At 40.2% G+C, this 23,729-nt stretch overlaps 1 protein-coding gene across 4 annotated transcripts in view; it reads right to left on the bottom strand.

Annotated features, from left to right (window-relative positions):
* LOC101943187 (collagen alpha-1(XXVIII) chain-like) overlaps positions 1-15,185 on the bottom strand; it is a 68,786-nt gene extending 53,601 nt beyond the window's left edge. For 3 of the 4 annotated variants that reach the window (XM_024114835.3, XM_065560726.1, XM_065560727.1), the window contains exons 1-10: positions 15,031-15,185; positions 13,961-14,136; positions 12,117-12,286; positions 10,482-11,050; positions 8,531-8,551; positions 6,099-6,158; positions 4,681-4,734; positions 4,302-4,346; positions 659-685; positions 421-465 (exon numbers count right to left, since the gene is read on the bottom strand). In XM_024114835.3, the coding sequence (XP_023970603.2) occupies positions 421-465; positions 659-685; positions 4,302-4,346; positions 4,681-4,734; positions 6,099-6,158; positions 8,531-8,551; positions 10,482-11,050; positions 12,117-12,273 (978 nt within the window). In that variant the 5' untranslated portion in view covers positions 12,274-12,286; positions 13,961-14,136; positions 15,031-15,185. The remainder of the gene's footprint in view (positions 1-420; positions 466-658; positions 686-4,301; positions 4,347-4,680; positions 4,735-6,098; positions 6,159-8,530; positions 8,552-10,481; positions 11,051-12,116; positions 12,287-13,960; positions 14,137-15,030) is intronic. The other variant, XM_024114836.3, reaches the window with a different exon arrangement.
* Positions 15,186-23,729: the final 8,544 nt, after the last annotated feature.

Raw genomic sequence — 23,729 nt, 5'->3', positions numbered from 1 at the left:
TAAAATCTTGGTTTTTATTTTCATAGTCATACATCCCTCAGTCCATCTTCCCCCTTTAAAAGTGGGCTTGATTCTGCTCCTGCCAAAGTCAATGAGAGTCTTGCCAGTGTCTGAAGTGGAAGTAGGCTTGTGCCTTAAATGCAACAGCACTAAAATATAAGAGCAGCTGGAATAATTATTGAAAAATTACCTTTGTTCAGTTTATCTTTATTTGATTGACCTTAAAATTTGTCAACTGTATTCTCCCTCAGCTTTATAAATAACATTTACACTAAATCTACCACAATGTGCATTATTCAGGGATACCACATTTTAAATCTCAGGCAACTGTGTCCCATAACTTCTCCATACTCCATTTCCCTGTACATTAGGAGAAAAACAATGTTTTCCCTAAAGTATAATAAGCAGATAGATACTTACTCTGTCACCTTTTATCCCTGGAGTGCCACAGTCACCTCTTTCCCCCTTAGAAAATAAACCATAAATATTCAAAAAGTTTACTTAGCATTACAAGGATATTTTTATTCATTACATCTTCCTGCTGGAACACATGTCCCAAATGCTATAATTTTTCATGAACAGCCAACCAAATATGTTGACGTGTATATCTAAAAGACAATACCAACATGTCAATAAATGTTCCTACTGAAAATCATACCTTTTCTCCTTTGTAGCCAGATTTTCCCTGGGAAAAGAAACAAAGAAAATTGGAAGACATTTCAACCTGATTTAAGTAAATTAATTGTGACACTATTACACAAGCTGCAACTCCATAGTCTTTATATAAAAAACATAAAATTTCTAATAAACATTCAGCTACAACACTGGATCTCTGATTGAGGAGGCAATATGGCTGTGTATATGACAGCTAGCTACAATAATATATATTATTATATGTACAAAATACCCTATGTCAATGCAATTTTAAACTGAGATTTTAATTATACAAAGGCTTGAGCTCTAGAGGTAAGGTTGACGCTCCCGTAAATGTAAGCATATTTCTGGAAAGGTAGAGGTGGTGTGGGCATAGTGAGGACATCAAAGTTTGAGACTTGTTGCAAAACTTTTTTAAAAACTGGAGGAAACTCAGCATGGGGGAAAATGTTCAGTGCCCTGCACACAACAGTGCAGCTCTGAAAGAACTGCTGTATTTTTGTTTTTACAATCCTTGTATGACAGTTGTATGAGTGGAAAGGCTACAAAGCTGAACCCACTGTTAATAACTACAGGTGACAAAATGAAACAATGCAGATATTCTTCTTTCCATTGTAAATCAGGTTTCCAGTCCTGCAAGGATATCTGTCTGTGTAGACCCCAACGGCTGTGTGGAATCTCACTGATTCAATGAAAACATGTCAGTCATGTGGCTGGATCAGGGACATTGTGACAACTATGTTATTGGTAAATGTTGATAACTCATTATAACAGGAATTCTCAAACATTTTCATAGACTGTACCACAGTGTTTTGCAGATCACCTTCCCTCACATTCACAGTCACAAGCACTACCGCCACTGCCATTTATGATCACATACTTCCCCTATGCCAACTATAGCAATATTTAAATGGAAAAGTAATATTTTCCTCCTATTTAATATATTAGGTTGTCTTTTAAAGCAATTGGGCCTGTGTTTCACAGGAAGTTAGAGTAGATGGTCAAAATGGTTCCTTATGGCCTCAAAAATCTCTGAATCTAACAGCAGAAAACTTATCACTCCCCTGATTTTTGTGTCCTCTGCAAACTTTATCAGTGATGATTTTATGTTTTCTTCAAGGTTATTGATAAAAATGTTAACTAACATAGGGCCAAGAACTGATCCCTGCAGGATCCCACTAGAAATGACCCTGCTCATTGATGATTCCCCATGTACAATTACATTTTGAGATCAATCATAGAAATGTAGGGCAGAAAGAGACCTCAAGAGGTCATCTAATCCAGCTCCTTGTGCTGAGGCAGGACGAAGTATACCTAGACCATCCCAGACAGGTATTTGTGGAACAAGTTCTTAAAAACTTCCAGTAATGGGGATTCCACAACCTCTCTTGGAAGTTTATTCCAGAGCTTAACTATCCTTATTGTTAAAAAGTTTTTCCTAATATCTAACCTAAATCTTCCTTGCTGCAGATTAAGCCTATTACTTCTTCTCCTACCTTCATGAATATGCAGAACAATTGATCATCATCCTCTTTATAACAGCCCTTAAAATATCTGAAGATTGTCAGGTCCTTCCTCAGTATTCTCTTCTCAAGTCTAAACATGTCCATTTTCTTTAACCTTTCTTCATAGATCAGGTTTTCTAAACCTTTTATCATTTTTGGTGCTCTCCTCTGGTCTCTCTCCAATTTGTCCCCATCTTTCCTAAAGTTTGTTGTCCAGAACTGGACACAATATTCCAGCTGAGGCCTCACCAAAACTGAGTAGAATGGGACAGTTACTTCCCATGTCTTACATACAACACTCCTGTTAATACATCCCAGAATGATAATAGCTACTGTTGACTCTCTCATTCAATTTGTGATCCACTATAATCCTCAGATCTTTATCAGTACTACCACCTAGCCAGTAATTCCCTATTTTATAGTTTTTCCTTCCTAAGAACTTTGAACTTATCTTTATTGAATTTTATCTTGTTGATTTTAGACCAATTCTGCAATTTATCAAGGTCATTTTTAATTCTTATGCTGTCCTCCAAAGTGTTTGCAAACCCTCCCAGTTTGGTGTCATCCACAAATTTTATAAGCATATTCTCCACTCCATTATTCAAGTCATTAATGGAAATATTGAATAGTACTGGACAGGACTGACCCCTGTGGGACCCGACTAAATACCTCTCCCCAGTTTGTCAGCGAACCATGGATTGCTACTTTTTGAGTATGGTCTTTCAATCCATTTTCACCCACCTTATATTAATTTATTCTTGACTACATTTCTTTAGTTTGCTTATAGAATGACGTGGGACTATGTCAAAAGTCTTACTAAAATCAATAAATTTCATGTCTAAAGCTGCTCCCCATCCAGGCCAGGCTGGTGACCCTGTCCAAAAAGAAGCCTAACTCTGATGGGATTCAAATCCGCATCCTTTGAATACCCTCTCAGCTCTAGAAAGCCAGTGCACTATCCATTGTGCTTAAGAGCCTCTGTTAGTTAGTAGGCCACTAATCCACTTAATATGTGCCCTATTAATTTTATATTGTTCTAGTTTTGTAATCAAAATGTCATGCAGAACCAAGTCAAGCACCTTAGAGAAATCTAAGTATATTACATCAACTATTACCTTTATCTACCAAACATGTAATCTCATCAAAAAAAGATATCAAGTTAGTTTGACAGGATCTATTTTCCATAAACTCATGTTGATTTGTATTAATTATATTACTTTCCTTTAATACTTTATTACTTGAGTCCCGTATTAGCTGCTCCATTATCTTGCCTATGATCGATGTCAGACTGACAGGCCTATAAATTCCGGGTCATCTCAGTTATCCTTTTAAAATATTGCACAATATTAGCTTTCTTCCAGCTCTCTGGAATTTTCCTAGGGTTCTAAGACTTATTGAAAATCACCATTAATGGTCCTGCAAGCTCCTCAGTCAGCCCTTTACAAATTCTTGGATGCAAGTTATCTGGACTTGGTGATTTTTAAAATGTCTAACTTAATAGCTCCTGTTTAACATCCTCCTGAAATACTAGTAGAATGGAAAGAGTGTTAGTCATATCCTGTGATGATGTCTTCTGTTTTTCCCCAAATACAGAACTGAAATAGGTATTGAATACTTCTGTCTTTTCTGGATTATTATTGGTAATCCTACCATTTCCATTTAGTAATGGACCAATACCATAGTTAGGATTCTTTTTGTTCCTAATATACTTAAAAAATCCTCATTCTTATTGTTCTTAACTCTGTTGGCCATACTTTTCTTTTTCTGTCCCTTTGCTTCCCTAAATCAATTTTCTTCAATTCCTAACAAGGAAGATAGCCAGTGCTATCTGCATTACATTGTAAACTGAATATATCAAATATAAAAGACTAAACCATTTGAGGGGAGTATATAACCCCAATGGAAGTGTGTAGTTGTGGACTCCCATTACTTTTAAATAAGAGTTAAACACATTCTTTAAACAACAATACTCCTTTTTAGTTTTTCTAACTCTTTTATTTCTTGTGTTAATGAATCACTGGATGATGAACTGGAACTGAAAACTCTGCTTGGCTATTGTAATGTTTATTGCAAACATGGGATAACTTCCTTGAAGTAAATGAACAATGTAATGAATAGAGAAAATACTGATTTCCTTTTTACCTCTGTTCCATCTTTTCCTGGAATTCCATTGAGACCTGCCTCCCCCTATGAAGAATCCAACATCAAGATCAGTGAAACAAGGAAAATGTAATGTTTTAAACTGTACTTACATTGTTCTCTTTAGTATAATTTGGTACATAGTAAAGGATGCATACCAGCTCCCGCTTCCAAAGTTTTAATTATATTATATGCAAGATACTAATATAGAAGTTCTGTTTGCAAATTACATTAATGTGTATTTCCCTTCAAGAGAAAGGGAAGACTAAATAACTTAGATGAACTATCCCAGTTCATAAATGCTAAGTACATACATTATTATTCTTTCAGTTCAAATGAAAATATTGGATGTTTTTACTAAATCTTTAAAAAGTCATGCCACCTTTACTCCTTTCTGGCCAGGACCCCCATCATCACCTGGACGACCCTTTTTTCCCTAAAAACAGCACACACAAAAAGTTATGTAATAAAACAGTCACATATCATATGCCCCACATCCCAAATTCTGTATAAATCATTCAGTACTTTCAGACAGGTTCAAGTAACTTCACCGCAAAAGGAGTTATTAAATAAAATGATTTTATTTGGCAGCATATGCAGTGCTTTAGGAATTATATTTTGGTCATTTGTTTCCTGTACATTAAACAAATCAGTGTAATCATCACAGATGTCAAACAGCATGTCTGCGAGTGACACGCCCACTGCCACAGAAAACCTGTTTTCTTCTTAACATTTCTGTAAAGCACCTAGGACTGATTTAATCTGAAAAACAGATGAAGATGTTTTTGTAGCGGTCACAGTTGTTCATTTTAGCACTGTTAAATGATGCATGTTTGTACTGAACTTTTTGAAATGTATGGCTTCATATAAAAGATACCCATTTCTTCAGGTAGTGATATCTTATTGTAACTTAAGCTAAAACTAAGAGTGTTATTCTATAGAAAGCAGAGGCAGTAAAGTTTAGTGTTTTTAACAGGTCGACTGAAAAAAAGTAGTCAAGACTGCTGGGTTCTATTCCTAACTCTGCGTCAGACTCTGAGACCTTGGGCAAGTAATATAGAATCCTTTTATACTTCAGTTTGATTTTAATTAGTATAATATTGGGGTGTTCAAAGGCTTCAAGATTCAGTTTGACAGCTAAACCCTGCAGTTTAGTTCATCAGGACTGGTAATGAAACAATCCTGCATCTTTGCTTGGAGGGTCTAGTTCTATGTACTCTCCAAAGAAAGCCCACTCTTCTCTACACTTACCTCAAGCCAGTTCACCCTCCAGGATTTCCTTTCTCTCCTTTTCTCTCTTTATCTCTTGCCTCAAAGTATCTCAGTTTTTTATACTCCTGATTTGGAGCTAATGAGAGTCATCTGGTCTGGCTGTCAGACTGAATCAGTAGAATAGCTCTGCACTTCCATAGAGATGGAGCCTCCTTTTTGCCCTCTAAACAAGTTTTTTTGTTTTTTGTTTTTTTGGGTTTTTTTGGGGGGGAAGGGCGAGGAGAGGGGTTGGTACATCTGCTATGACCAAAGAAGATCTCTGGCAGATCGTAAATCACACAGCTGTTCCCTTTTAGAGAGAATGTCACAGGAGGAGCTCATGAATAGCAGGCAAGCTCTCCGCACGTTTCTCATTGATCTGACACTTCCACACAGTGTAAGTACAAAGAAATACTTATAGCTCTAACTTTGTGTCTCATGGATCAGATTCAGAGGATTAATCAAAATGTCTAGAACAAATCTAATCGCAAATTACGTTATGCGTTATTCACTAAGACAGAAGGAAAATGAGAAATGACAGCTACTTACGGCAGGGCCAGGAAGGCCTCTTTCCCCTTTCTCACAGTTACATGTAGGAGCTTGGGGACACTTTGAATGAAAATGTTCACAGCAAATCAGTGCACTTTAATGGGTAAGCCAGAAAACATTGCAACATTTCAGTTCCCATATAGTTAATCTACAACCACCAATGAATTACTTCAGTAGAATAAACAACTTTGTATCTTTTAATTGCATTCAGTTACTTTACCACTCATGAGTAATGTGGTCATCCCATACTCAAGCCAAGAAATCCTTTATATCACATCACATACTCACGACTTTGCCACAACCCCCTTGCAAGGGGTAGCATGTTGTTGTGCAGGATGGTGGTGGTGGGGAATGTAATAGCTCTGTGCTGCTCAACCCCCCTTACACAGCTACCTGTTGTATGAGTAGCTGATACAGGGGAGTAAAGGGGCACCATACTTTATTACACCCATTTATTCCATTGCACAGTCATGCAGGATGGGTCATAACCTGGTCTTATATAAATGCATAAACAAAATGCTTATACGCAAATTAATATAATCTAATTAATAAAATGAATTTTAATAAATGTCCTGCATTTTTTCTCTTTACTTTGCATTTATATTGTTCCAGTGGATCACTGATCCACAGTGATTATATGTAGTTATTTTTTTATGCTTTCAAACCATAAAATATGAAGACTCAATACATATGGAAAAAGTTTTAAAGTTTTAAAAAATTATTTATTTGTTAAAATTTAAGACTTAGACAAGTGGGAACCCACGCATCATTGTTATCTGAATATCCCAGATAATGTGCCTCCCAAGGACAACAGCATGTAATCCATTGTAGGGTTTTGTACTGTCACACATCACCATCCTATCTGAATGCCTAGAGGGAAATTTGATTAGCATAGCAAGATCCTTAGAGGACTTCCTGGAATCATTTGGCTTGTCTTCCCTCTCAGGTTATAGGAAGCTTTGCTTAGAGCAGGATTTTTTTGGAGAGGTCAGGAGAGGAAAAGTTACTGTCAATGTCATTCTTCTTTTTGTGGTATTTCTTGTTGTGTGTTGGTTCTCAGGGCCATGGCTTTCATTTTCTCTGTGTTTATTTTCAACCCTACTAATTGTGCACAGGCCTGGAGATAATTTGTTTTGCCTTGCATATCTCTATACATATGGAATAGCATGTTAATGTCATCTGCAAATCTAATGTCCTCTAACTTCTGTTTGAAAATCCATTTTATGTCATTTGGCTCTTCTATGGTCTTTCTTATTACCCAATCTACTGCCACAAAAAGATTGTGGGTGACATAAGACATCCTTGTATGACCCCTGTAGTAACGTGGAACAAGAAACACCAATAATACTTTCCAGGATGGACATAAAACAGTTCCAGTGTTTCACATATGTTGGCAGAATTGTAAGTACACCAGGTGGAACAGACAAAGACATTACAGCCAGAAAAGCAAAAGCCAGACATGCCTTTGTAACTTTAAGGCTGATCTAGAGAAATAGAAATCTTGCCCTCCAAACTAAACTTAGAATATTTAACACCATTTTAAAGTTGGTCTTAGTCTATGGTTCTGAAACTTGAAGACTTATTAAGATGCTAATATCTAAACTCCAATTTTTCATAAACGGCTGCCTTAGACAAAACCTCTATCGGATATCCAGAAAAAAAAAATCACAAATGAAGAACGCTGAAGGAGGCTGAAAGAGAAGCCGACAGGACAGGAGATTACAGAATGAAGATTGAGATGGCCATGAAATACATGGAAGAAAGATACAAACAATGTAACAAGAAAGGATTTGGATTGGAACACCCAGGGGAAAAGATGACAAGACACTTCAAGGATAACATGGAAATGCACAATAGAGGCAGAATTGAAAGCTATCAAAATGACATGGGAAGAAGCTTAGACTGCAGCAAGAGATCAGTAAAGATGGAAGGCTGTAGTGAAGGTCCTATGTTCTGCATGGAATAGAGAGGCATAACATTATATATATAGTGTTATTCAATTATAAATATATTGCTGTTACGTATACAACAGAAATAATTTAATTAACGATCTAATCGCTAAGAGAATACATAATCTTATGAAAACTTATTACTTTGGCTTTATCTGATATCACTATATATTTGAGATATTATTCCCCCTTGGAAAATGTAAAGTATGTCAGGCCACAGAAATCTGTAGTTTCTCTAATTCTTGTAAACTATTAAAATTTAGAAAGAAATAAAGGCTCCAATCCTGCAAACACTAACACATGAAACTTTACTCACATGAGTAGCCCCACTGAATTGTATCCCATTATCAACACCCTGAGTTATCTAGTTCCTCATACATTATTTTTCAATTACATGAATATTTATTACATTACATATACTATTTACAGGACAGCATGATTAAACAGTAATTCTCATATTTTGTTTACCAGTTAATTACTTACCCCTTCTTCAGCCAGATCTTTCTGTGAAGATAGACATTGAAAACAACATTAGAAATTACAGGTCATAATCCACCTATAGAGGAAAAAATGCATGTTGCTATCCAGAAAGCTAAGATTGTTGTCTCTATCTTTGATTACAGTGAATGACATCTATTCTTTGTTCAGCAACTAATTAACACAATTTCAAGTTATTAAAAGACTTCCATCAAATTCTCTAGTTTATTTTATATTTCAGTTCCTATTTTGTAATGTTAACCCATACATAAGCATACACACACTAACCCTGTTAGTCAAACCAATGCTGTCAGGAAGTCTACTATGACTCCAATGATATAGTAAGTAATAGCAACAGATAACAATAATAACTAGTCAGCAACACTCCAAGTACACTTATTTTACATTTTGCAACACAGTGGAAGAGATTTAGATACATACAGCTTGTTTCAAAGTTTACTGAAATCAATAGAAAGACTCCCATTGATTTAGATTGGCTTTTGATTATGTGCGTAGAGAAGATTAAGATTTCCACTTAGTGGTTTGAGGGAAATATCTATAGTGAATCATTGAGATCTAGGTCCAGCTCCTCAAAGTTATTTAGGTGTCTAACTCCCAATGATTTCATGGGCCTTGGGGACAAGGCAATTATGATCATACTTATTTTTAGGTTTTAATATGGCAGAGTCTAACCTTTCCTATTTGATGATCTACTGAAACATTTCTAGTTCATTTACTAAGAATTATGGGTTTCACAATAAGTTGGTGTTAATTGTACAGCTGCTTTCTGCCAAGACTAATGTGCAGCTTGCAGATGCTGCTGTCACTGTTCAATGTGTATCTTTCAGTTGCACAATATTGTAGGTGTTTATTTCACTCTCTGCAGGGGAGAGCAACCACACTATAAATCAAAACAAACAACTGGGGAGACCTGACTTAAAGCATCATGTTTACCCTAAGATGTGAACAACCAGCCAAAAGGGGCATAACTCAGAATGGTTTAGAACCAGGGAGTGCTTTGATCCAAATAGCTTAATCTGAGAAACAGTCCAGACTGAATGGAGCATGTGCTAAAGTAATAACACCACATAATATTGGTGACTAAGAGGTAGCAGACAGATAGAGAGGCAGATTGTCAAAGTGAGTGGCAGTCAGTGTGGCTAGGTTCAGTAGTTGCTTGTTGGAGTGCAGTCAGACATAACCTACAATTCTGTAGACCCTTTAAGGTCAATTATCTGTCAATTTGACTATGACAGTCTTTCCCTTTTATTAGTGTTCTCTCTAGGATGCAGTCAAATGTTTGTGCTATCATGTTTATACTGGCATGGGAAGATGGCTTTGTACTCCACACTTGTAAGGGAATGCTATCTAAGTCAAGAGTTCACAACACAGTGAAGAAGTGCAGGAAACTTTCAACTCTGGAATCACATGTGCTTCTAGACTCCCTGGTAGGTTTTCCAGTGGACACTTATGGAGATTTAGGGTCAAATTCAGCTATGGGCTAAGTGGACATACCTCCATTAAAGTCTATGGAGGAGTGCTTATGCCAGAGGTGAATCTGGCCGCTGTGACTAAAGCAATATAATCTCTCTGACTTGCTGCAGAAGAAAATTTGAATGTTAATTATCTTTTTAAACAAAGAAAACTAGTTTTAAAATACCTTTTCTGAGGAAAAAAATAACAAAAATATCCCAATTCTTTTAGGGGCAAATTCAACTTACAGCCTCCAGCCTGAATATTTCTGCTGGGAAGATCCATGGAGGAGAGTGAGGGAGAAGCTTGTGCTTTGGAATGATGACAAATGAACTGTATCAGATTGAACTTCAGAGTGTTGCTTCTACCCATAAAATACTGATTTTTTTAAAAGAACACCAAAAATTAAAAACACTGGGAAGAGAGCAGTAAAATATTTTTAAATATTTGGCTAGAACAGTTTCAAACCTTTGTCCATACATACCATTTCTTTCACAATTTTCTCCACAACTCCTTTCTCCTGGAGGTTGAAAACAAACTTTGATGCTGGGACACTGGCCAGAAGTCGAAGCTTGGCAGCATTGGCCACCTCCTCAGCCACTCTGGTCATTCCCACTGTGAAGAACACAATTCCTTGATGTTTAGCATCAGCAGTAGCTGCAAAAATATCTGGATTTCTTGGATGATCCACTCCATTTGTCAAGAGCACAGCTGCTTTCACACTGCCATAAGTCCCTTCAGTCATGTACAGTTGTGTGAGATTGGTTATGGCATATGTTGTGTAGGTACCATGGCCTATATAGGTTATGGGAGCAATGCGAGATTTGAAAGCTTCAGGACCTTTCCAGTCTCGGAAAGTTTGCTCCATGAGAACAGTGCTACTGTACTGAAGTAAGGCCATCCTCCAGCTGAGAGTACGTCCAGAATTGACTTGCACTTCTTTCATACTGTTCACTGTTTCTAATACAAATTTTTTCTGTTGTTCGTGATTATAGTTCTTAGCACTTTCTGAACTGTCCAGTAGAAAAGCTATTTCAAGAACGCAATCTTCATCTGGAATAAATTTGGTAGATAAGTAAGTTTAATTACATTAGGAAGCTATGTTACTCATAAAATGATATATTTGTATGTAAATAATAGGCTTTGAAAGTGGAACTCCAATTTTATGGAAGTTTTAGAATACTTGCATAATAAATATAAGGATGAAGAACCTTCTGAAATTTGGGAGAGGTTTAGAGTCTATGGGATGAGGAATCTTCTGAAGTTGGGGGAGACCTTCTTGGGGGAGAAGAAATCTTCTGAAAGTGGTATAATCCTCTGCCATGAGGAATGTTCTGAAGCTATTTAAACCTTCATTCAGAACTCCTACCTGGTATCTTACCAGGAGGGGGACCCAGAAGATTAACTTCTGGATGGCAAGTTGGGAGATCTGGGTCATATTATTGGCCTAGCCACTGACCTGCAGTATGATCTTAAGTAAGTCACATTACTTTTCTGTGTCTTTGTTTTTCTTCCATGTCTTTATCATGTGTATTTCAATTGTGAGCTCTCCAAGGTAGGCATATTGTTTCTCACTATAATGTGTGCATACTGCGCCTAGCATAATTGGTCCCCAACCTCTGTTGGGGCCTCTAGAGGCTACTGTAATACAAATAATTAATAAATATATTCATAGACTTGCAACTCTGACTAGGTAGAGCACTGAACTCTTTAGAACACTTCATTTCGTGCCCTATCCTGCTCCCATTGAGTTCAATGGGAGTACACAGGTGTGTAAACCTAAGTGCGTACATAAAAGTTTGCAAGCTCAGGGCCTAACACAGTGCAAATTAGGCAATATTCGTTTTCTGAAAACCTAGGAAAATTGCTTCTGAATAAATGTATATCTGCCACTTTTCTTTTACTGATAATACCATGGCTGACAGCCAAACATATTGAGAATGTAACAGAAGAATCCTCCAACCTTGCTCTTTTAAGCTCTTTTCCCACCCCAAGTGAACTATATATCTAACTGTAAAAATATGACAAACGAAATTGTAAGTGGGAGTAGCTCTGCAGGTTGTAAATATACAGTCTAGAATCTGCATAAATGTTAAGAAAAAAATATGTTAAAATTCACCTTGATCACTTGGACTGGGATATTTTTCTACAGCATTTGACAGAAAGTGCTTAGATTTTTGTTGTCTTACTCCATTTCTTTTGTCTTCATTGAGATTTTGTGCCCAAAACACATGCTGTCCTAGTATCCACAAAAGCCACCAGAATCTGTAGAACATGTTTTGTTTTTTCCTAAACAACACAAAATACAGTGATGATGCACATTATTATTTATGCTGCACAAGAACAATGAGAGATGGATCTGCTTTGCTCGGATAGTATATAAACAGCAGTTCATTCTTTAATAGAAGTACATGCTCCAAGCAGAACATTCAAGGGGTGTATTTGTACATTAATACTCGGGAAATTTCATTGAACAGCTATTGTTAGCATTAATGGGAATTACTCACGTAAAGTCTAATAAAAAGGATGGGAGAATAAATCTTTAAAACAGTGACTTAAAAAAAGTCAAATGAAAAGTTAGGTATTTTACTTCAGTGTATTAAGACCCATATTAAGTTTTATGCCTACTTTTACATTAAAGATAAAGTGATTCATGTATGAAGCAAACAGATACCCTAAGGGTTTCACAAGGGCTATTTTCCAACGAAGATTACATAAGAAACCCTTTACATATATCCAGTGAAATATTTTAAAAATAGAAAAAACCCACCCCTAGGACTCCAGTATTATACCAATTTACAGATGGAGAAACTGAAATAGAGCATAAGGCTCAAATTGTCAAAACTGTTGGTACTTGTGGGTGCCTGGATCTGTGGATGCCCAACTTCAGACACTTTTGAGCATTGGGTGTTTTTGCTGATTTGTGAAAGGACACACAGCAAGGTAGTCTTGGAGCTGGGAGTAGATTTTCAGAGTTGCTGGCTGTCAACGGTGCACACAATCCACTAGACTATGTTGCCTCTTGCTACTTCCATCTACCATTCTTTTAAATGCAAGTAAATTGACTGGCTATGAAACCAGTTTTTCTGGAACTCTGTAGGAATTCCCTATCCAGTCACTTTGCCTGTGTTTACTGTAACATTTTTCTTCAGATTTCCTAATCTTGAAATATCACTAGTACTGCTCCACCACTGGTAGCCACGATAGGAGCAGTAATGTAGACCAGCCACCACCAGCAACTTGACCACCATCTCTTCTCAGCCTGAACAGGAGCAGGTATAATACTTGAAACTAGTTTTAACTTTCTCTGGCCTGTGGCAGCTTCCAGTCACTTAACCTCTGAGCATTTCTAACACGATATAATGGCTCAGATTACATTACAAGCTTCCACACATATATTTAAAATCCCGGTCCTGTAAGAACGAGCTGTTTTTATCGCTACGAACAGGAATTTCCTTCATGCTGCCACCATAATGATATTGTATTTGATAACAGAAACCTATTAGAGTCGTTTTCAAACACAATGTAAATATGTTCAGTACTTGACACAAACTGATATTATAGGCACTTTCACAGTATTTTTAGAAAAAGCAAACCAGCGTGCGGGCGCACACACACACCCCTCCCTCCCTCCCAGGCTACATGGCAATGCTTTTAAAATTGGCATTTCTCAGACGGAGGTTAAAATACGGGTACGCTCAAGTTTTTAACTGTAGATGAAATTGTGGTGAATGATGATTAAACACACAGAAATTCACCCATGAATGGTTATTCACATACCGTACGCAGAGCCTCCAGGGAAGGGGGGAAAAGACTGAGTGGGACCCATTCAGGTTTTTACTCCCCTGTTAATGTCCCTCTCAGAACAGCTGCTGCGGGGGAATGAACCATACATGAAAAACCCCGATTCAGTCGCCCCCTATTTAGCCCAGCTGCTTTGGTCCTGCTCTCGGTGCAAGTCACCTGGCGCGTAGTTGGTTCCAAAGACGAAGCGGCTGAAAGGTCCTGCGGGCGGAGGCGCTTCAGACCCCAGCACGGACCTTCGCTCACCGTCTCTCTCTGCTTGTGTCGGAGCTCTCCCTTGCTGGCTCCCCCGAAACGCAGGTGTGGGACGTGCCAAGCCCAGACTCGAATGCTGTCTGAATACAACATGCCTGGAAGTTGTGCTCCTGCAGCGAACGCAGCCTCCCGCCCGCGGTGCAGAGACCCGGCTGGGACACGCCGTCCATCCGCACGCGCTAGTTCGCTCTTCCCCTCTGCACGGTCCGCGGAGCGCCCTGGGCAAAGCGCAAAGCCCAGCCATCGCCGCGGAGCCCCAGAGGAAGCTCTTTCTCTACCCGCGCCCGGACACACCGCTCAGCCTGTGTCACCCCGCTCTGACCCGCTCTATTGTCACTGCTCGGGGATACACGTTATCCAGCCCCAGCAGCACTAGGGTCACTGTTCTGACCCCGTCACAACCCCCCCCCCCTTCTGCTTAATTGCGCTCTCCCTGCTAATCCTCTTCTACTGGAAACGTGCCGTATCTTTACAATTCAGGGATGGTGCCACAACAAGTCCGCAAAGGGGGTGGGGCGGGGTTGTACTGGACATAGTCTGAGCACAAGCTTGTTGTATATTATTTCAGCAACACTCTCCCATATTAGAGCTGTACAATTTCCGCTGCAGCTCGTGTGTGCACCGTGTAGCTGGGGAGTGATGTGAACCCACTAGGGAAGAAGTTGCCTGTTAGAAATGCTCCTTGCTCCTTGCAGGAATACAAGTAACACTGGCACATGCACACTCCCAACAGACACCGTCTAAGGGTGGGGCAAATCAGTACTGGTGGCGGGAATACATTCATCTCTTTCGGGTAGATTCCGGCTTTTCTTGTGATAGTTTAAAAGCATCTGATCTGAGGATGGAAGAAATGACTAACCGAGCCCGGGCAGAAGCACGGACTCTTGCTTTTAAACGTGCGTTACTTCACTGCAGGTTTCCTTGCACTCCAGGCATCCAGACACTTACACAACAGTAACAATCAGGATTCTTACCTCGGTGCTTCAGGTGAGGAGATTGAGTGGCTCAGAGTTGGTAGTGCTATGCTGCCTTTGCCTTGGCTATGAGCAGCAGAGACCTCCTCCCTGCTCTAGCCAACTCTATTCAGTGGGGAGGGACCAGGGACGGGCAGAGGAAACAGCAGCGTCTTGTGGGAATTAATGTCTGTAACGACAGGGGGGCGCCAACACAGGAAAAAAAAGCAATTGGGTAAAGAAAACGGAGCATTCACCTCCCCATCCACACCTACACCCTGTCACTTCCACACTCACTCACTTTTTCATCCACACCTGCTCACCTGCCCTTCCATACCCACTCATGTCTCCATTCACACTCACCACTGTGTGTATATATATGGATTGTTCTGGACTGGCTTCCATATGGATAAAAATGAAGACAAATTATGACTATATAAAATATGCAATGATAAATTATTTTAGCGATACTGTTCCAGTACTGTAAATCTTACTTTTAACACAACGTAAGTCTTGACAAAGTGTTCTAGGTATAAATTAACTATTTCAGACATAGGTTGTGGAGAGTTACATGAATCTTCATAAAATGAGGGATTATATAAACCATGCTATAAATCATAGAACTATAAAGGTTAAACAATCTTACTGTTATAGCTGTTCAGTCCTTGACTATATGTTTGAAAGAGCCTTCTACTTATATCTGTGCCAGCTGTTTTCTGAATTATAGCTCTTTTCTTTTCCTATTTGAAACCTGGAGGCAGCAAGCAATTTGTGTGGCCCTGTCACAGTGGAATGCATCATTGAAAAGCACAACAACAAAAACCTCTGTAGTTAGGTTTCTTAGGGCACGTCTACACTGGCAAATTTACAGCGCCGGCAGTTACAGCACCGGTCAGAGAGCCTAGAAAGAAAACTGCTATTGTGTGTTCACACTGACAGCTGCCTGCGCAATAGTGTGTTCACACTTGCGGCACTTGCAGTGCTATTCAGAGTGGTTCACTCTGAGCAGCTATCCCACAGAGCACCTCTTTCTCTTTTGCTGCTAAGACTTGTGGGAAGGTGGAGGGAGTCACAGGGCATCCTGTGTCCAGTCCCAATGCCCCGTGATGCCTTGCTTCACATCCCAGTAATCCCTGTGTTTCCGTCCACATTTGGCGCCATTTTTCAATGGTTTGTGTACTGAGTGTCCTGCCTCTTTCGGGCTGCAGGAATGGATCCTGAACTGCTGACCAGTATGCTGCTCGCTCTGACCAACATGTCACGAGTGGCAGGGGAGTTATTCCTTAAACTACAAAGGCAAGAGGAGTGCGACATTGATCTCGCCATGCGTATTACCTACTACACGAGATTGCTTGTGGCATTCACGGAGGTGCTGACCACAGTGGAACACCGCTTTTGGGCTCAAGAAACAAGCACTGAGTGGTGGGATCACATCATGATGCACCTCTGGGATGATGAGTAGTGGCTGCCCTGTCACTGGAGAAGCACGTGGCGATTGCACTGTGGAAGTTGGCTACTCTAGACTGCTACCGATCGGTCACTAACCAGTTCGGAGTGGGAAAGTTGACTGTTGGAGTCATCTTAATGGAAGTGTGCAGGGCCATTAATCACATCCTGCTCCGAAAGTCCGTGACTCTGGGCAACATGCGTGACATTGTGGATAGCTTTGCACAAATGGGCTTTCCTAAATGCACATTCCAAATCTGGCACCAGACCACCTAGCCACAGAGTACATTAATCACAAGGGGTATTTCTCAATGGCTCTCCAGGCACTTATGGATCACCATGGGTGTTTCACAGACATTAACGCATGATGGTCTGGAAAACTGCATGATGCACGCATCTTTCGGAACACTGGCCTGTTCAAGAAGCTGCAAGCAGGGACTTTCTTCCTGGACCAGAAGATCACCGTAGGGGAAGTCAAAATGCCCATTGTGATCCTGGGAGACCCTGCCAGCAGACATAGCTAAGCCAGCAAAACCCCAGTTTAGACACAGCTATGTTGACAGCTAATGTTGTTTGGTGAGGTGGTATTACTATGCCAGCAGAAAAATTCCTTCTTTCGGTATACACTACATGTACACTTAGGGGCTCTGCCTGCATAGTTGTAACTGGTATGCTATATCAGCACAGCCTGTGTAGTGTAGGCTAGCCCTTCATGTCAATGTTCCAGGTTGGGCAGGGGCGATGACTACTTCTCTTCAGTCACTCTTATATACTCTGTGCAAACCTATATACTTAGGTTTTGTGTCTGGCAGGGAGGAAAGGCAAGGGAATAGGGGAGCATTTATGGAATAAAAATAGGGGAGCACTTAGGGAATAAAAATAATATATATATTTGAGTTGTGCCTCTAGCATAGACAGAGGTATAATAAATCTCATATAATCTATAAATCTTATCAACCAAAGATCTAACATGAGCAAACAAACACTTGTAACTCTGGTTGGGATTGTGTGCATCCTATTATTTCTTAGCAAATTCTTGACTTCAGGACATTTTCTTTTAGTAACGAGCGATGGTTACCCTCAGGACAGATTTCTTTTTTCGCCCAGGTGTACTTTTGCCTTGAATGCAATTTTATAGCTGAATGCATGTGATGCATGGCAATATTCTGACCAGAATTCCAAGTATGTGACATGTCTTATACCATTCTATGCATTTCTAGACTTGTAGCCTTCTGAAATTGTAATGTTTTCAATATCCACCCTATGCTTAAGGTGACATTTCATCAGATAACTGAACGATGCAGATGTACAGAGTATATAACTTTGATTTTTCTGAAGCTATTCTAGAAAGAAAGTTAATAAGGCTTTTACCATTTATTACAAATGATAACGTAAGTTAGCACCAAAATGCTTTTTTCAGCATATTTTAGTTTGTTGCATTACTTCCATTCATGTAATGATTCACAAACATCAGTTAAGACTAGCAATACTTTGTATGTATTTAAAATATTTTTTTTAGCAAATGTGTTTTGCAAAAAGAAGGATGTGCGCTAGAGGATAAAGTCAATTTTGTTTTCCTTCTTTTAAAATGGTATAAAAATTACTGCTAGAATTTCTTCTTAGCTGCCCGTCCAACACAATTAATCTCTTCCAAAAAATGAAGTATCTATTTATATATAAATATTGTCATTTTATTTTAACGACTCTTGGCCTTAATTCAGCAAAGCACTTAAGCATGAATATAATCCCATCCCTATTCAACATAATATTTAAACACATGCTTAAATCCCATTAGCTTCAATGGGAAAATTGCTGAATCAGGGCCTAAATGTTTTGCTAAATTGAGGCCCAGGTATTCACATCACACAGACCACCATCACAACGGCCTGTAAAAGCATCCCGAATGGCAATCGCTGCAGAGGTCAAAGACTACATAGGTATAGAGGTTGCATTATACTCACACCTATGCAGGCCATCAATCTGGATGAACGATGCTCAGCAAGTCTTGGAAGAACTTAATAGATCCTTCAAGTGATGACTGGCTTTTAAAAGATGTAGAAAGATAGATTAGAGTCAATCAACAGAAATTCCCCATCAGTTTATAACAGTTGAAAGATACTAGTCTCAGTCCTCAGCTGTGTTTGAGCTCCAATAAGCCCAGCTAAGAAGGGGGGCAAAGGTGATATTATGCCACCTTTATGCCTCCATTACCATGGTGCTGGCTGAGGACTACATTAAGCTGTGTTGACTGCTAAGGGCCCCTAAGGTGTCATTCACCAGCTGGGGATTACTGGACTGCAGCAGTGCTGTGACTATTTGCCTTTCTTCAGCCACCCCCTTCACATGCAAACTGTACCAAAGCTGGGGAGAGGGGTAGTGAAAAGCCAAGCTATGCTGACTCTATGCCATCTGGGGATTCCCCTATACTGGGAGACTCCCCTAATCACTAGTTAAGCCAGTTTTCTGGAGCAGCACAAAGCAGAATGAGATCCAGGTTCTGGCCCATTATTGGTAATATGTCAGCCTAAAGAACTTGACATTATCCCTTTAAAGTGTGTGTTTCCCATTTTTGACAACTCAATGTGAAGAATGCACATATCTCCTCTGCTGTGAACTGTTAAAGATAAGTAAATTTCACAAAATCTCCTTCTAATGTTTCATGGCCTCAGGACAGGTCTGTTTGTATCATGCAGTCATGACATTCAGAGGCTATTAATACCTACAGGCTTTATCAGGATTTTCAGTTTAATGAAGAGAACTTTATATGCTTTTTTTATACCATAGATACAAGTGCATGACTTACTTACATAGGAGAGAAAAATAATGTTGCATGATCTGGAGTTATTCTGGATTTATACTGCTGTAAACATGAGAGGAGAATCAGGCTCACTGTTTGCTACATAAATGTTTGTTTTTGTATGGTTGCTCATGACTGAACTTTGGGCTGCTGACACTGACGGCAGATCTTTAGTTGATGTAAATTAACAAAGCTCCATAAAGCCCTGAGGTTTTTAAAAATAAAAAAGCATTTAAACATTTGTTTGTAAATTAAAACTAAACAATTTGCAAGGAATGTGACCCAAGCTCTGTGGAACGACCTCAAAAAGACATCAAAGCTGCTCATCCATTCTAAATAATGTTTAAAAATCTTTTTATTTGAGAATGACTGCAGCATGGCACACTGATATGTTTTTGCATGTAATTTATGCTTTAATGGGGTAAGAAGTCTAGGGCACAACCTGATAGATAGGTGCTTAATTAAATACAATTATTACTGAAATCAGTGGAATTACACAGGTGTAATCAACAACAGAATAAGGCCTTTGGTGCTTAATCCTGCTTGTTTTTAGTTATGTGGTAAATCAAACGACCTACATCTTGCCATTCAGCCTCTAAACATGTACCTAATCACAAAAGTAGATTTTGCAAGCGAGGTGGTGTTATCAGTGTCATGCTGTCTAGAGCAGTGGTTCTCAAAGCCGGTCCTGCCGCTTGTTCAGGGAAAGCCCCGGGTGGGCCGGGCCAGTTTGTTTACCTGCCGCCTCCGCAGGTTCGGCCGATCGCGGCTCCCACTGGCCGCGGTTCTCCGCTCCAGGCCAATGGGGGCTGCGGGAAGGGCAGCCAGCACATCCCTCAGCCCACACCGCTTCCACAGCCCCCATTTGCCTGGAGTGGCGAACCGTGGCCAGTGGGGGGCTGTGGAAGCGGTGTGGGCTGAGGGATGTGTCAGTATATAATGCCTGCATCTGTAACTTTCACTCTATGCATCCGAAGAAGTGAGGTTTTTTACTCACGAAAGCTTATGCCCAAATAAATCTGTTAGTCTTTAAGGTGCCACCAGACTCCTTGTTGTTTTCGTGGCCAGTGGGAGCCGCGATCAGCCAAACCTGCGGACGTGGCAGGTAAACAAACCAGCCCGGCCCATCAGAGGCTTTCCCTGAACAAAGCGACAGACCGGCTTTGAGAACCACTGGTCTAGAGTAGCTCACAACTGAGAGTGCCAATCTCAGGTCAGACTGTCAGAACACAGGGCAGACAACCCAAACTGGTTGTATATTCCATAATTAGATTTTCACCAAGTCAGCAACAACTGTGCACTCCTGGATTACTATTTTAGTCTTAACATGGAGTCACAAACAATCCCCCTTAGGCTCTCCAGTGCATCTTACCACCCAGACAAACTGGACTAAGTGATGAAAGGTTATTAAAAATCACCACACATAAGGTCACTCCTGATCCCAACGGGCCAGTCACTTACCCCCAGGTCCTTGGATGCTCTTGATCTCACACCAAAAGACAATGCTGTAGCCAATTTATCTAAAAAATTAACTAAAGATTTATTAGCTAAGAAAAAGAAATGAGAGTTATTGAGAGGTTAAAGCAGATAAAATACATTACAGGTGAATCAGAGTTTGTAAGTGCAAATAGTAGAAGAGGCATAATAATCTGCTGGTTTTCCATAAATCTCTCAGGGTTACCCAAAATGGCTTTGACGATCTCTCTCTAACTGCTCAGAGTTTCCCCCTGTCAGAATCCATCAATCAGAGGTACAGGATCGCTCCCAGGGTTCATTCTTATAGCCTGGAATTACTTCAAGTTAAAGTTGCAGAAACTATCAGAAGCCTGCATCCCAAGAAAGGGGAAAAAATTCATAGGCAGGAGGTTGTAGACCACGCTGGATGAGCAAGCATCTCAGAGAGGTGATTAAGAAAAAGCAGAAAAGCCTAGTGGAGTGGAAGATGAGAGGGATCAGCAAGGAAAGCTACCTTATTGAGGCCAGAAGATGTAGGGATAAAGTGAGAAAGGTGAAAAGCCATGTAGAGTTGGACCTTGCAAAGGGAATTAAAACCAATAGTAAAAGGTTCTATAGCCATATAAATAAGAAGAAAACAAAGAGAGAAGAAGTGGGACTGCTAAATACTGAGGATGTAGTGGAAGATAAGGATAATCTAGGCATGGCCCAACATCTAAACAAATACTTTGCCTCCGTCTTTAATGAGGCTAATGAGGAGCTTAGGGATAATGGCAGGATGACAAATCGGAATGAGGATATTGAGGTAGATATTACCACATCCGAGGTAGAAGCCAAACTTGAACAGCTTAATGGGACTAAATAGGGGGGCCCACATAATCTTCATCCAAGAATATTAAAGGAACTGGCACATGAAATTGCTAGCATTAGCAAGAATTTTTAATGAATCTGTAAACTCAGGGGTTGTACCGTATGACTGGAGAATTGCTAACATAGTTCCCATTTTTAAGAAATGAAAAAGAAATGATCCGGGTAACTACAGGCCTGTTAGTTTGACATCTGTAGTATGCAAGGTCTTGGAAAAATTTTTGAAGGAGAAAGTATTTAAGGGACATTGCAGTCTGGCTGACCTTGTAAACTGGAGTAATAGTAATAGGATGAAATTTAATAGTGAAAAGTGCAAGGTCATGCATTTAGGGATTAATAACAAGAATTTTTGTTATAAACTGGGGACTCATCAGTTGGAAGTAACAGAGGAGGAGAAGGGACCTCGGAGTATTGGTTGATCACAGGATGACTATGAGCCGCCTATGTGATATGGCTGTGAAAAAAAGCTAATGCGGTCTTGGGATGCATCAGGTGAGGTATTTCCAGTAGAGATAAGGAGGTGTTAGTACCATTATACAAGGCACTGGTGAGACCTCATCTGGAATACTGTGTGCAGTTCTGGTCTCCCATGTTTAAGAAGGATGAATTCAAACTGGACCAGGTACAGACAAGGGCTACTAGGATGATCCGAGGAATGGAAAACCTGTCTTAGGAAAGGAGACTCAAAGAGCTTGGCTTGTTTAGCCTAACCAAAAGAAGGCTGAGGGGAGATATGATTGCTCTATATAAATATAGCAGAGGGATAAATACCAGGGAGGGAGAGGAATTATTTAAGCTCAGTATCAATGTGAACACAAGAACAAATGGATATAAACTGGCCATCAGGAAGTTTAGACTTGAAATTAGATGAAGGTTTTCTAACCATCAGAGGAATGAAGTTCTGGAACAGCCTTCAAGGGGAACAGTGAGGGCAAAAGACATATCTGGCTTCAAGACTAAGCTTGATAAGTTTATGGAGGGGATGGTATAATGGGATAGCCTAATTTTGGCAATTAATTGATCTTTGAGTATTAGCGGTAAATATGCCCAATGGCCTGTGATGGGATGTTAGATGGGGTGGATCTGAGTTACTACAGAGAATTCTTTCCTGGGTGTCTGGCTGGTGAGTCTTGCCCACATGCTCAGGGTTTAGCTGATCACCATATTTTGGGGTCGGGAAGGAATTTTCCTCCAGGGTACATTGGCAGAGGCCCTGGAGTTTTTTCGCCTTTCTCTGCGGCGTGGGGCACAGGTCACTTGCTGGAGGATTCTCTGCACCTTGAAGTCTTTAAACCACGATTTGAGGACTTGAAACAGCTCAGACATAGGTTAGGGGTTTATTACGGGAGTGCGTGGGTGAGATTCCGGGGCCTGGGCTTCCTTCAGTGGGGCACTCGCCATGCGGCCCCTCCCGCTGCGCCGCCTGCCGGGAGGGCTCCGCGCCGCTCCAGGGATGCGGGCTGCCCTGCCGGGTTTGCTGCAGACCTGGCACCGACTGGGGCAGATGGAGCGCGCAGCCCGCTCCCAGCACGGCGCTCCCCTCCTCCGTGCCTTCGCCCCCTACAGGGCGGCCGGAGCAGCGAACCAAAAAGAAAAAAGACCTGCAGGGAGGCCGGAGCAGTGAAGCGGAAAAAAAAAAAAAAAGGATTGGACGGAATGCCGCCTCTTAGAATCTGCCGCCCCCAAGCACGAGCTTGCTCGGCTGGTGCCTGGAGCTGGCCCTGATTCAAACATGTGGGTGTACCATGGATTTATATAGAGGCAATATGATATTTTCTGTCTTATTATCTATCCCTTTCTTGATGATTTCCAACATTCTGTTTGCTTTTTTTTACTGCTGCTGCACATTGTTGAGTGGATGATTTCAGAGAACTACCCACAATGACTCCAAGATCTCTTTCTTGAGTGGTAATAGCTAATTTAGATCCCATCGTTGTATATGTATAGTTAGGATTATGTTTTTCCAATGTGCATTACTTTGCATTTATCAACATTAAATTTCATCTGCCATTTTGTTGCTTAGTCACCCAGTTTTGGGAGATCCTTTTGTAGCTCTTCCCAGTCTGCCTGGGACTTAACTATCTTGAGTAGTTTTCTATCATCTGCAAATTTTGCCACCTCACTGTTTACCCCTTTTTCCAGATCGTTTATGAAT

The sequence above is a fragment of the Chrysemys picta genome, chromosome 11 (assembly GCF_011386835.1).
Source record: "Chrysemys picta bellii isolate R12L10 chromosome 11, ASM1138683v2, whole genome shotgun sequence".
In the NCBI taxonomy this organism is placed as follows: Eukaryota; Metazoa; Chordata; order Testudines; family Emydidae; genus Chrysemys; species Chrysemys picta.
This window is presented reverse-complemented; position numbering and strand designations above follow the sequence as displayed.